Source organism: Homalodisca vitripennis, chromosome 4 (genome assembly GCF_021130785.1).
Source record: "Homalodisca vitripennis isolate AUS2020 chromosome 4, UT_GWSS_2.1, whole genome shotgun sequence".
Classification (NCBI taxonomy): domain Eukaryota; kingdom Metazoa; phylum Arthropoda; class Insecta; order Hemiptera; family Cicadellidae; genus Homalodisca; species Homalodisca vitripennis.
The window spans coordinates 151,048,741-151,063,359 of record NC_060210.1 but is presented as its reverse complement, the minus strand read 5'-3'; the positions used below and the strand labels follow the sequence as shown (position 1 = coordinate 151,063,359).

At 39.2% G+C, this 14,619-nt stretch overlaps 1 protein-coding gene across 1 annotated transcript; it reads right to left on the bottom strand.

The window, feature by feature from the left end:
• Nucleotides 1-511: 511 nt before the first annotated feature.
• On the bottom strand, nt 512-13,580 carry LOC124360342 (serine protease snake-like). Its single transcript, XM_046813891.1, has 7 exons — nt 13,302-13,580; nt 12,972-13,045; nt 10,951-11,046; nt 10,387-10,493; nt 9,913-10,172; nt 2,095-2,252; nt 512-1,852 (listed from the first exon to the last, which is right to left on the bottom strand). The coding sequence occupies exons 3-7, from the start codon at nt 10,951-10,953 to the stop codon at nt 1,679-1,681; spliced, it is 702 nt and encodes a 233-aa protein (XP_046669847.1). The 5' UTR covers nt 10,954-11,046; nt 12,972-13,045; nt 13,302-13,580; the 3' UTR covers nt 512-1,678.
• Between the last annotated feature and the right edge of the window lie 1,039 nt (nt 13,581-14,619).

Here is a 14,619-nt window from a genome sequence, read left to right as displayed (position 1 = left end):
CAAAAGGGTCAGGAAGTTGAAGTAGAAGCAGCTAATAGAAGGATTAGCTTAAACAACCTCAACATTTTTCCCCATGTTTAATAATAAGGTCCACGATTAAAGCAAACTAAATTATAGATTTGAAAACATAAATCAATCACATGATTTATTTATGTTTTCTCAATATCTCTTTTGTTATCTCAAGTTATGCGAATGTTATCTCTTAGTTATCTCAATATACTCGTGTGCGGATTGGAGTTAGAACATTACATATATGGTATACGGGATGTATAACGAGGTAGTAGTGTTCAAGTATTTATTTCGTCATAAACTAAAAAAAATAACAGAAGTTCTATAAGAAACATGCGTATGTTGTCTGTGAAGCTCATTAAGTAAATAAATTAAAACTACTATTTTGCATATATATATATATATATATATATATATATATATATATATATATATATATATATATATATTATGTCGAATTTAATTTTCTTCATCAAAATAAATAGAAATTGAGAACAAATAATTCTTCAATATTAACAGCATTTGATATTTCCTGTTATCTCAAACAAGCATAATATATAAGTTTGCATCATAACTAGAATTGTTTATGTTAATTAATTATATACAGTACAACTATAAATTATTATCTTGTGCCAAAAATAATAAGAATAAGAATAACTGTCAAAATAGTACAGGTCAGTTATACTCACTGCCTTACGTAGTGTTAAAGTACATTAGTATCACAGAATACACAAGATGAAAGAAGTTATATGTTATAAAGCTGCTTAAATACAGTTGTAATTCAAGAGAACTTATAAGAAATTCTTGATCAAAAGTCTTAATATATGGAAATCAATACAGAATTTTATATAATATAGGTATATTTCAAATTATCAAATAAATTATAGATGAATCTGGGTTTAAAAAGTGATTTTGAATTTGTTTAACAGGTTTTACCTACATCAAAAGAGTGTATGAGAACATATCAAACACACCTATGGTAGAAATGGTTAATTCAATGCGAAGGTGAGCTTAGCTCCTTTTTTCCTCCCGCTTAGTTCTCCTTCCGTTTGAGAACTGAGATTCTTCACACCTGTAATCTAGAGTCCAAGTCTGTCAGAAGGGATCCAGCAAAACCGAAACAGCAGGTTATCCTGGCTATACTACTTAGTACTTGTCATGACTTCGATATGTACTCTCAGTAACTGCCTCATTAGATGCAAAAATGAGACAACCGGAACAGTCCTCATTGATTCTGCAGGTATTCTGCAGAGTAAACAAGACGCAAATTTTTTGGCATAACTGCATCTTATGTCAAGCGATGCAATAGGAAATTAACTCCTTTTGTTGTCAAGAGTACGTTTCGAATTCTGAATTTATGGAAAGTACTAAAGAGCATTTCCTAGGTCCTCTAGCGTTTCGCTCTTGTTAGATCCCTATACAGACGTGGACTCCAGGTTCCAACAGTCATATCCGTGACAGTGTAAGATCTCAGACGCTGCACTTAGCGGAACATGAAATGGAGTTAAAGTGAACACGCGCATCAAAATATCAAAGTTTACGAAAATTTGTGTGTATTTATATGGATAATGTTTCTGAATGCGGTAATTCCCAAATATCTTAAGCAAATTCTTATTCATAGGTAGTTGTTGTAACATTTTATAATATATCAGTATGAATGGATCAGAAGCTACTCAGGCCAGACCACAGACTCTATCCAGCGCACAAAGTGAGCCACTCTGACATAGGCGCCCGGAGCAGAAGCCATACCGCAATCCTTGGGACCAAACGATGTAACTCCCACTTGTCTATCGAGACACAAGTTCCCTCGATCAGCTAAAATCAGTGGACCTCCTGAATCTCCCTGCAAATGAGCATTAAAATTAGTTTGAGTACACAGAGCTTAAGGTGATGCCTCATACAATATTATATACACGGTTATATTTGGGTTATTATACGATCAATACTGTATTCTCCTTACATGTACCTACTAAATAGAAGTAGTCACAATAAACAAGTATAATACACTATGACTCTGTACTAAAGAAGAACACCTAACACTATATTAATACTTCAGTAATTGAAGATGGGGTATATTATGCCCACCTGACATGTATCCTTGCCCGGTTCGCCCGCACACAGCATTGTCTGGGTGTCCAGCCCTGCCGGCAGGTATCTCTCCACTGTGCCCACCACTCGCTGACACTCCTCACTGGGCAGGAACTTGAGGTCCACCTTCACTAGAGAGGAGCTTGTTGGACCATCTAAAATATTCATAAATATATACACTCGAAGGGATCAATAAACATTTTATAATCGTGACAAGCAAATAAAGATATGTATATTTAACATATCATTATCATTTAAAAGTGTATATGAGTATGGGTTGCGTAACTCTTGTTTCCCCTGCAGTCGCGTTACCATTGCTTATAGCCTATGTACTGAGCCGGTTCAATACCTATATCTCCCCGGCTCATGTGTGTTTTATATAGTGTATGTGTGTGTGGTTTATTGGCTGCAGATGCCACTGACCATTTGAAGGCGTTTGGCCTTTCCGGTAGAGTGGCAAAGACTCCGAGCCGTGGTGTACAAGTTAGGAGTAGCTCCAAGTTAAAATTTAGTTTAATTAAGTGTTTGTTAGTTTTGCGGAGCTGTTCTCCTTCTGACATGTGCGGCTAAGTTTACGGCCCCTCACTGATGAGGTCCAGGAGATGAGTTGATTTTCTGCTGTCATCTCTCCATCATGCGTGGTCGCAGAGAACCTTCGCTTTTGCGCTCTGCTGAAGGACGGCCACCATGATGGACATTGCTACTAGTCAACATCTGTGATACCCTGCTCATATTCTTTTATTTATTGTTATTGTTATTGTTGCCATTTATATAGGTTTATATTTTGTTATTTAATTTTAAGTTAGTTTTTAGATATTATTTAGTTATTTCTTGGGATTTCATTAGGAGCCCGCCCTTAGCCGAAGGATACCGGGTGGAATTGGCATTTCTTGTTTCAAATTATGGCGTTTGGCGTTTCTAATTTTTGTATGCAGGTGCACCTGATAAGGGATTGTTTGAGGTATATACTACTGCAGGCACTTTTTTATTTTTTTTATTTTTTTTTTATTTATAGTATATATACTTATATATTTATATTGACTAGATAGGCCTATATTGTGTCTTAGTAAATGAACCTGAGTATGCTGACCACGGTGTTCTTTTTTTTTTACCTAGTTTAGTTTTGATCCGGCATCCCGTTCGCCACCATGGGCGCGCGCTTCCCTGATGGTTTGCTGTGGGTGTGCGAGCGGCGATGTACGGTTTCAATGGTAGCAGAGCGTGGTTAGCTGCTCTCTCAGCTGTCTCTCAGTTCTGGTTTTGTTTGTTGGTGTAGGTTAGTGTTAGGTTAGGGGGAGGTTAGAGTACACAACTTTTTTCATTAGGAGCTCGCCCTAGCACAGGATACCGGGTGGAATTGGTTTAGTGTCTTGCTTCTTGCAGACTTACCCTTTGCAGGGAGCAAGGGACTCTAAATTGCTTAACCGCTAAATTTATCTAACTGTACTCTACTTCTCCCCTATCAATGTGTTGTTTTGTTATATTTATTGCTTCTGTGTTTGTAGGTTGTGGTTAGTGTATATATTTGCAGGGTATCCTTCTATTAGGTAGCAGGTATATTAAGTGCTTCACTTGGACCTCGTCAGTGTAAGCCTTTTGTGAGTTGAGTCCACTTAGGTTACTAAGTAATTGTTGCGTACGCTTTGTTGTTTTATTGTTGTATTTATTTGTCTTAATTGTTTGGTATGGCGTTTTCCCTGGTGCCTGAACATCTACGCAAGGCCCGAGTTGGTTTTTTGAGGGTCCTGGCGAGAGGACAGAAGCCCGAGGGAGATGTGAGGGCATTAAGGGCTCAATTACGGGCTTGTATAGCGTTGGACCGCAGCTGGAATGCAGAGTTCCAAATTAACACAGAATTTGAGTTTTGTAAAACCCGAATGGAGGAATTAGAAGACGATATTAATTTTGAGTCACTTCCCATGTCCGGGTCAGCAAAGGCTAGATTGGCATCTCAGCTTTTACATTGGCGTGACAGAATAGTTTTACTTATGTCAGCTCCTAGTTTAGACTCTGATATTAAAAGTTGGGCTTTTTCGGCCAGTAACAAATTAAAACAAGCCTTAGATGGTTTTGGAGTGAGGTGCGCTCGGTGAAAGAGAAGGGGTTCTATTTACCGCTGTCACTCCAACGGAGGTTCCCACTACCATTACTTTTGCTAACCATCCTCCGGCTCTTTCTTTCGAGCCTCCCAGAGTTACTATGTCTCCGATGGGTAGTGGCCCTCCTGAAGCGGCTGGTGAGGCATCATCTATAGTTGTGCCTTCCTTTTCTAGCTTTGGCAAACTGCCCCATCCTTTGGGGAGTGTTTTACAACCCTTCCCCAGAGTTGATGGGCTTGACACTAATTTACTTATCCATTTCCTTCTGGAAGTTTTTAAGCTAAGAGAATTTCCTGGTATGACAGATGCCATGCTTATGCAGATTTTAGCGCAGTTTTCCTTAAGGCCGCTTTTTGATCGCCTTCTAGACTGCCTTAAGAGAGGTGCCACCTTTGACCAGTTCCACGCCGAGATCTTGGAGTTCTTTGTACCTGCTCGGGTTAGGGAGCGCTTGCGGGGTGGAACGCGTTTATCGTCCTCAGGCACCAGACGAGACGTTGAGCCATTTTGTCGGGGAGATTACGGGATGTAGCCCGGGTGTTGCGCTTGAGCTTGAGCGAAACGGAGTTGGTGTGAGCCTTATTTTGGAGGGCATTTAAACCTGAAGAACGCTCCCGTTTGATTTTTTTGTAGCCGTCCGCATCTTTTGCGGATTTGGACCGCCTCTCCATCATCTTTAGAGTGGTTCAGGATTCGGATGATCAAAGGGAGGCCATGTCGAGGCATCTTCCTCACTTGCCTCCGGGGCCGGTCCATGCTCCGGTGCAGTCTGAGCCAGCAGCTGCTCCTTCCCGTAGGCAGCCTCCTACCTGTTATGGCTGCAAGCAAGTGGGACATATTAGACCGTTTTGTCCACTTAATAAAAAAAACTAGTAAGCTTGCGGACGAGTAAGCCGACTCGTGCCGTAAAGGTAATTTTGAGGGCAAATATGTACCTGATTTTGATGGTAAAGGGGTAAGCTGGTTTAATGCAGAACAGAAAGAAAACCAGAAAGAAATAGACTTGGGGACAGTTATCATCGTTGGCCGAGAGGGGAGGTTGCTGCTCTGGCTGCGCAGGGAGTAAGGGCTGCCCGCTCAACCTGCCCACAACTGGATGTACTTGTGTGGAATGTGGTGCAGAAGGCCCTGGTTGATTCTGGGTCAGCACGCAGCCTGATTTCTTTGTCGTTTTTTGAAGATCTAAAATCCTCTGGGCTAATACGGCAGGTTGACCTAGTTCACTTATCTCTGCTGGACTGCTTCACGCACACCTTTACCTATTATCTGTAGTGCCCAGATTCACATCAAATTAATTATTTTCTCTTGGGATTGGAGCTTTTTGGTGGCTAAGGACCTGACTTTTCCTTTCATCTTGGGAGCAGATTTACCGGAAAAACTGGCATGATTTTGGATTTGGCCTCCAGTCATGTTTTCTTTGCTTTCGCCAGGCGGGTGCTCGTTTCCCTTTTCAAATGTCGAGTCTCGTGGGACTGCTGCCTTTAGAGATGGAAGATAAGAGCTTGGACTCCTCCTGAACAACTAGGACATCTTACGCCGAAAGAGAGGCTGAGGACATAAGGCAGATTTGTTCCAGTTTCCTGAAGTCCTAACTGACAAACTGGGCACGACCAATCTCTTGGAATACGAGATTCGTCTTACAGACACCCGTCCTGTACGTTTCCCATCCATATAAGCTTGCTCCGCCCAAGATGGAAATTCTGGAGAATATGATTGATGATTTACTTAAGAGTGGGGTAATCGAGCCGTCTTGCTCAAATTTTTCCAGTCCAGCGTTTCTAGTGCCAAAACCTAATGGGAAGTCCAGATTGGTCCTGGATTATCGAAAGCTCAATGCTCAGATAGAAATTGACTCCGTGCCTCTCCCCGATTTGCATTCTGCTTTCGACTGGTTTGGTAAGGCCAAGTATTTTTCTCCATTTTTGATCTTAATCAGGCATATCATCAGATTCCTCTAAAACACGAGTCTCGACTCTCACTGCCTTTTGTGTGCCTTGGAATTTGTACCAGTTCACCCGAGTGCCAATGGGCTTGGCTGTGGGGGCCCAGACACTCACCAGACTCCTGGATTCTATCTTTCATGATGTCAAATTTAAGTTTCGTGTTCAACTATCTGGATGACCTGCTTGTGTACAGTGAGAGTTATGAGGAGCACTTGACTCATCTAGAGGAAGTTCTAACTAGGCTGCGAGAGTCTGGCCTTACCGTCAATCCTGAAAAAGGTTAGTTTTGCTCAGCCTGAAATATCGTTTCTGGGTCATCTTGTCTCTTCTCGAGGTGTTTGTATTGATCCAGAGAGAACCCAGGCAATCAGGGAGTTTCCTCCTCCTAAGGATGCCAAGGGGATTGCCCGTTTTGTGGGAATGATAAATTTTTATCGTCGTTTCATCCCCAATGTTGCTGAAGTGGCGGCACCTCTGAACTCTCTTAGGAAAAAGGGTGCCAAGTTTGAGTGGGGTGAAGCGCAACAGACTGCTTTTGAGCAGCTGAAAGAGGCAGTGATGCAGCCTCCAGTCTTGGCTATGCCTGATTTCAGTTCGTAAGTTCGTCTTGCAAACTGATGCTTCCTCCTTAGCCGTTGCTGCTGTTTTATCGCAAGAAGTAGATGGTATCCGGCAGCCCATAGCTTATGCTTCACGCACGTTAACCCCTTGTGAGAAGAAGAGTTGTTCTGTTTATGAGCTGGAATGTTTGGCTGTGTTGTTTTGGAATTAATAAGTTCAGGCGTTACCTAGAACATAAAGAATTTTTGTTGGAAACCGACAACCAGGCACTTTCTTTGGCTCCTTGCCCACCCCCGTCAGCTCGGGAAGATTGGTCGCTGGGTAGTCCAAATTTCTGCCCTTAAGTTCACAGTGCAGCACGTGCGAGGCACCCAAAATATCATAGCGGACACTCTGTCACGCATGTATCACTTACCCAACGACCACCAGAATTTATCAGAGCCGCCATGTTGTGGCGTGCTCCTAGACTTTCCTCTGGCATTTTCGGACATTGTTCCACACCAACTTAAGGATCCCGAGCTGACTGCTATCATCAATGAGCTTAAAAACGGAGGTGCCCACCCTCCTTATTTTCTGTACCGAGGTGCTCTATGCTGCCGTGACAAGCAGCGGAAGAAAACCTAAGTTAGTGCTGCCAAGCTTTCTTGTACCGATGGTCTTTCAGTATTTTCATTCTTCTCCTGTGGGCGGACATCTAGGAATTCATAAGACCATCGCGAAGATTAGGGATCAGTTCATCTGGAAAGCTATGGACCGGGATATTGCAGCTCGAGTACGTTCTTGTGAACTGTGCTCGCTAAGCAAACCCGCTCAAAATACCAAGTTGGGTCTTTTGTCATCTGAGGTGGCGGAAAAACCTTTGGAGAAGGTTTTCATTGACTATGTTGGACCTCTCCCGCGTAGCAAGTCCGGAAATAAGTTCCTACTTGTTTGTGTGGATGCCTTCTCCAAGTTTGTTTGGTTGTTCCCATTGCGGAGTGCTACCGCGCAGCTCACGGTGCAAGCACTTCGTAACCTTTTTTTTTTTCAACACTTTGGAATCCCCGCCACCTTAGTTTCCGATAATGGTTCACAGTTTGTCTCCAATATCTTTAAAAGAATGTGCTTTGGGCACGGAATCCGCCATGTGACTACTTCCCCTTTCTATCCTCAGCCTTCTCACGCCGAACGGTTTAATCGCAATCTTCGATCTGCTCTCATTGCCTTTCATGCGGAAAATCAGACCACCTGGGATCAACAACTACCTTGGATCCAATTTGCCTTTAATACGGCCCAGCATGAAAGTCACAAGGCGGTACCTTTCGAGTTATTATTTGGCTTTCCGCCAAACAACCCTTTGGCGAACCTTTGGAAAATTAGCGATCTTCTGCCACCTCCTGGTACTCCCAATGTGAAAGCCACTTGGGAGGCAGCCAGGCGGAATCTCATTCGGGCTAGGGAGTTAGTAAGGGAGGAAGTACAACCGAGGTCGTATTGCCAATCCCTCCCAGGTGGGGGATCTAGTTTACTGCAAGGCTCACCCAGTCCAGTTCGGCTGTGGATAAAGAGCTGCTAAACTTTGCTACAGGTGGACTGGTCCCCACCGCATCTTGAAGTTTTCTGACTCCGGTGACTGCCCGACTGGGAGATCCTCAGTCCGGGAAGATTTTCAGGAAGGCGCACATATCCCATCTGAAGCCTTGCCGGAGTCATCCGTGATTTCTCTTTAGTCTGTGCGGGAGGGTTTTAGGTCCAGAGGCCTGATCACCTCTGCTCCTTCTTCCTGATCAAGGTTCCTGTTTTCTTCTTTGTACCCACGCAAACTCTTGGAGGGATTTCTTGCCTCCAACTGGATTTTCTTGGTTTTACCTTCTGCAGACTTCAGGGTTTCCGGTTTATAATTCTTCAACCATTGGGGGGAGAGGCATTTCGTTTGGTTCTTCATTTGAAGAAATTAACAGAGGGGAGTTCCTCCTTTTGGGGGGGGGGGGAGTCTGAGCCGGTTCAATACCTATATCTCCCCGGCTCATGTGTGTTTTATATAGTGTATGTGTGTGTGGTTTATTAGCTGCAGAGGCCACTGGACCATTTGAAGGCGTTTGGCCTTTCCGGTAGAGTGGCAAAGACTCCGAGCCGTGGTGTACAAGTTAGGAGTAGCTCCAAGTTAAAATTTAGTTTAAATAAGTGTTTGTTAGTTTTGCGGAGCTGTTCTCCTTCTGACATGTGCGGCTAAGTTTACGGCCCCTCACTGATGAGGTCCAGGAGATGAGTTGATTTTCTGCTGTCATCTCTCCATCATGCGTGGTCGCAGAGAACCTTCGCTTTTGCGCTCTGCTGAAGGACGGCCCACCATGATGGACATTGCTACTAGTCAACATCTGTGATACCCTGCTCATATTCTTTATTTATTTATTATTGTTATTGTTGCCATTTATATAGTTTATATTTTGTTATTTAATTTTAAGTTAGTTTTAGATATTATTTAGTTATTTCTTGGATTTCATTAGGAGCCCGCCCTTAGCCGAAGGATACCGGGTGGAATTGGCATTTCTTGTTTCAAATTATGGCGTTTTCTAATTTTTGTATGCAGGTTGCACCCTGATAAGGATTGTTTGAGGTATATACTACTGCAGGCACTTTTTATTTTTTTTATTTTTTTTTTTTTATTTATAGTATATAACTACTTTATATATTTATATTGACTAGATAGGCCTATATTGTGTCTTAGTAAAATGAACCTGAGTATGCTGACCACGGTGTTCTTTTTTTTACCTAGTTTAGTTTTGATCCGGCATCCCGTTCGCCACCATGGGCGCGCGCGCTTCCCTGATGGTTTGCTGTGGGGTGTGCGAGCGGCGATGTACGGTTTCAGTACTAACCACGATCATATCTTATTTCTTCTTCTTTTGTATTTACTTGGTTATAATGTTTTTTTTTTAACTTAAATATCAGAATACCTGCCTTACGTTCCGTTTTACGAAAACTAAATTATTAACAAGCAAATATATGAAGTACATAAAATATATTTGAGCCATATTGAAAAATTGATTTCTTAATAATTTTATTTACATATAAACAATCTTTTAATGTATATACATATCATACAAACAGTGCTTTTTGATTTTTCACTTGACCTTACATAATAATGCCAGGCACCAAATGTATTCTATACTTGTACTCTTTAAACTACATCAAATTCTTTATCGGAAGATACTTAGTAGTAATTAGCCTACTTGATTCGTTTCGGCCCCAGCCAGTAGCTATGCCCACGCCAGTCAGATCGGCCATGCCCGTGTGAAGGCAGGCCGGCCTCACGTACTCATCGAACACGGCCGCTCTGTCCAGACGGAACAGGACGATGTCGTTGTAGAAGGCGGGCGCCTTGTAGCCGCTGTGTACGATACGCTCGATGATCTCGAACTGTTGTGGCCGCGCGTCATCCTTGTCTGTACTGATGTCCAGGTCTCCCAGGCGCACCCACCGAGCTAGCCCACTGTCGATACAGAGTGTTGAGTAATCGAAACAACGTTCCCTGGTCATAGTCTGTCTTTCAAAATGCCATGTTTTATAAATAAACATTACGAATCTAATGTGCAGGCTTATTGCTCATATCTATCTTAGATGTGGTATCAACATGGTGAAAGTTCTGGTAACAGCTGTGTTAATAAACGTGTTAATAAAAGTGTTAATAAAAACCGTATACTTACTAGACGGTTAGAGAACAGTGAGCAGCGCTAAGGACGTATCTCTCACTGATAAGAGACCCTCCACACTGCCAGGAGATGGACTCTTCTTCGTCATATCCGATCAGTGCCTTCGGAGAAAATTAAGTAATGACATAAAATTTTGCGATGTTATTTATTTACGTGTGTATACTCGTTTTTGGCTAATTCCAAAGATTATTTAGGCCAAGTATTACTTTGCTATTAAGTTATTCAAGACTTAGGTAACTTAATTCTTTTTATATTTGAAGATGATACAGTATAAGAACTTTACATTGCTCTGTTAACTAATAATTTGTATTACATTATTATCCATTGAATTAAATTATTACATTTTTCTGTCCTATAAACTAGAGCTCATATCTTGAAGTTATTTTAAATATAAGGAATACTTTCAAAATATCAGTTCTTTTACCTATTTTAATATCATGACCCCAATTTATAAACCATTATTCTTTAAGATCAAATAAACGGACACGTAAAAACATTATGGAAATGTAGTTATACCTGTAATTTGATATGGCTAATACATTTTATACTAATATTTACCATGCTCGGAAACTCCTTAGCTTTAGACAATTTGCCTCCAATTGCAGACAGTGCAAGATTTCTAACATTATATCTGGAGAAATCTTTTTGGTTCACCTGTAAAGAAATTTAATAACATTACGAGTAATAAACAAGATTTCAAAATTGAATGCCATTTATTAGCCTCTCACAAATCGAGAAGTATATAATTTAGGTCGACAAACCATGCCTTCTTTAGATTTAATAATTTGTACTAAGCAGGTTAATAAGTCATTTCTTATAGTTTTGCAGTTTCCCTTTCCGAGTTTCGCTTGGTTGAAATATCTTTTTGTGGTGGATGACGACCATCGGGGGAGTGGCGATGGCCAAGCTTTCTAAGATTTATAAATTTGTTATCTGAGTTTGTGGTAGTGCAGGTTAAACCCCTGTCTATGGCCGTCGCGTTTTATGTCAATACCATTGAATTGGTTGTGTACTAACTCTTCCCTTTATTATTTTTGATACTATCCTCTCACAGGCCAGTTGCTTATGGTGGAAACGAGGCATTATATAATATTATATAATCTATATATATATATGTATATATATATATATATATATATATATATATATATATATGTATATATATAATTTGTACTACATGATTACATTTTTCTGTACTACAAACTAGAGCTCATATCTTGAAGTTGTTTGAAATATAAGGAATACTTCCAAAATATCAGTTCTTTTACCTGGTATATATATATATATATATACCTCACCTCAACAGAGTAGGTTTAATTGTACTTATTTCGATATTTCAGGTGAATCATTGGTTTATTCACGTTCAAATCAACTGTCTACTCACATAAACACATTCAAAAGGAAGACAGCAATTAGGTTTACCATATTAACATGTATTGGAGCCTGCTATTCATATAATACACAGCTATTACAAAACCCGTGTTAGACGCATTAACGCATATAATACCAAGAACTAGAGGACTTTATAAGACGTATCATCCCTGCTGTAACAATAATTTACGTATCATCAGTTAAGCATTACGATGCTGTTACAAGAGAACTTTATCTCATTAATATGGGACTCACAAGTTCATTGGCGCAGTTTAGCAGGTACGGCGGTGGTCGCATTATGACCGACTCAATCATCGTCGGGCGTGGCTGCTGCTTGGATGGGTGAAAGCTGAGCGATCCTCTCCTTGCAAGCAGCCCGCCTACCCGGCCATTGTTCGGAAGTCACTTTACTTCGCCACTGATGATGGATACAAGTCTCAATATGGATTACAAAAGAGGTGGCCACAACTGAGTAGAGTTTGTTTATTATTTCAAAGGTAAATAGTTTGCACACCATGGATAAATATTACCAACAAACCACTGAAGTTTGCTCTGCATCGGAAATAAAATATTGACACCGTATTTTCATTGCACACAATTACTTGGTGTAAATCTGATCGTATCAGAGCTTAAAATTTTTAATTGGTTTAATTAGGTCATTGCTATATTTATAAATTTGATTATGAGACAGCGAATGGATAACTTTTATCTTAAGGAGTACTGTTACTGCTTCGTACTTCTCATATTCTTTTGATGAGATGACGCATATAAACAGTAACAGAGGCAACTAAATGCAACTACATTATTTGCTTCATACCTTTGATTACATAATTAAATACCGTACTTAAATCATTAGTTTACGCTTAATAAGTAGGGGTTTAAAAAATTAACAAAATTTAATGTTATAGTTTACGGTAAGGTTAATATTTTTTATATAAATAATATTATTGCAAACGTAATAATACAAATTTTAAATGTTGAAGTGCGAGCTGTTGTGAAATGTCAGGTGACACTGAGCATTTCAAAAGGTTTTATAATCAAAATTGAGCACTAGAAGAAAAAAAAAGTGTAACAAACTTATAATTATATTATTATTACACCTCTTCATCTACAAAGAAACTACACAATTCAGTGCCTAAAATAAACACTGTTATTAGTTCAATCTATCTTTATTATACGTCACTCATTTAATAATCCGTTCTACGTACCTGACTAATATACTGCTTTGATAATGTTCCATATACTTGGTGTTGGCACAGCCTTTTCTGAAACTCAGCGCACTCTAAAAATACACAATCGAAACGCTACTATATACTACACTCCATGTTTATTACTTATTTATTACATTTAAAGAATCGTTATTTTTATTAGTTGGATAACATGTGAGTTTAAATATTAAAATACTTCAAAAATAATTTGGATGTGTTGTTATATAAAATAACATAGTTATTATGTTTTTCCTGATTATTAAATGTATTATAAAAATTCATAAATTAAACTCTGTCCATTAAAAGGATATTATAAAGTGTTATACTTACTTTTTTCACTCACTGTAACACGCTTTCTAACAGACTTTTCAGGAGGGCAGCATATGATGTGGGTCGTGGAATTCTTCCAGAAACAGGAGACAAGTTTACCTCCACTTTGTAACACCTTTCTGGCTCCAGGACAATCCTTGTCTCTCTTACACAGCCAAACATTTTCTCCTTCTCTTCGACATTCTTCATCTATAATCAGGAACTGATATAAATTACACAGTAGTAGGCAGGTTATTTGTATACTGTAAGGTAATTGAAATGAGAAATTATACACGTGTACTTAAATAATGGATATAGAGGTGGAAAATATTAAGTACGAATCTCTTAAGCTTTTTTAAACCATTTCGTGTTTCATAAGACACTCTGGTTCTACAAGTATTAAAAAGTTGTTTGAACGAACAGCAACTGAAATCTGCACTCGTAATAGAGGGCTGTCATACTTGAAAGGAATTAATAAACGGTTTATAGGTCCAGATAGGAACATCGTGTAACAGGAGTAACTGTTCAAAATCTGTTGCTATTTATTCTTTTCTCTAAAAAAGATGTTTTCTATCAAATTACTTTCTGTTTGCAGAGAAGGAACCTAAAACTCTATTGACAGCCTAGAAATTGATAGAATACTTTTTATTTGTATGAAAAGTTTAAGACAGACAAGTGATAAACTCTTAACAACTCTTATTTGATATTTCGGCTAACGAAACCAGAAGTAATTTTTTGTAAAGAATACAGCATTTTACAAAACTTAACATTTAGGGAATTCCTTCTAATATGGTCGGGTTAAAGAAAATCTAGAGTATAAAGTAAATATTAACTCGGAATAAAATATTTGTGCCAAGTTTAAAGGATATCACGACAGTTACGGGTAGTTTAAAATTATAAATTATAAAATTATCGGGAATTTAAAAAGCGCGCGCGCAACAAACACATGTGCCAATTATTACCATAACACGTACATAAAAGTATTTAAAATACATTTAATTTATTACCATCCTAACTTTTTATCTATAATAATTTTCAATATAATAAAACCACCATTTTTATTCTTTACATAACGTGAGATTTTCAATAGGGGCATTTATAGAATGTAATTGTATAGCTCATCGATAGTATGGGCATTTTATAGGATTAAACAAATTGGCAAACTTCAAAAGCTGAAATAAGGCTTTTTAATTTTGTAATAAACCAAATTCTATTTAATTTACAGGTGTATATGTAGACAACTAGTAAATGGAAATCTAACTTATATTCGCCAAAGCCCACGCATTTTATGGCATTGTAAAGAGAATTACATATTTCGATAGTACGTTAAGCAAGACTT

What these genes read in the sequence shown, in the direction of transcription:
- LOC124360342 (XM_046813891.1), bottom strand. An exon ending in CACTGTTCTCTAACCGTCTA is followed by an intron (nt 10,173 to 10,386) that starts GTAAGTATACGG and finishes CTGTATCGACAG; the next exon opens with TGGGCTAGCTCGGTGGGTGC. An exon ending in CGGGCAAGGATACATGTCAG is followed by an intron (nt 1,853 to 2,094) that starts GTGGGCATAATA and finishes GCTCATTTGCAG; the next exon opens with GGAGATTCAGGAGGTCCACT.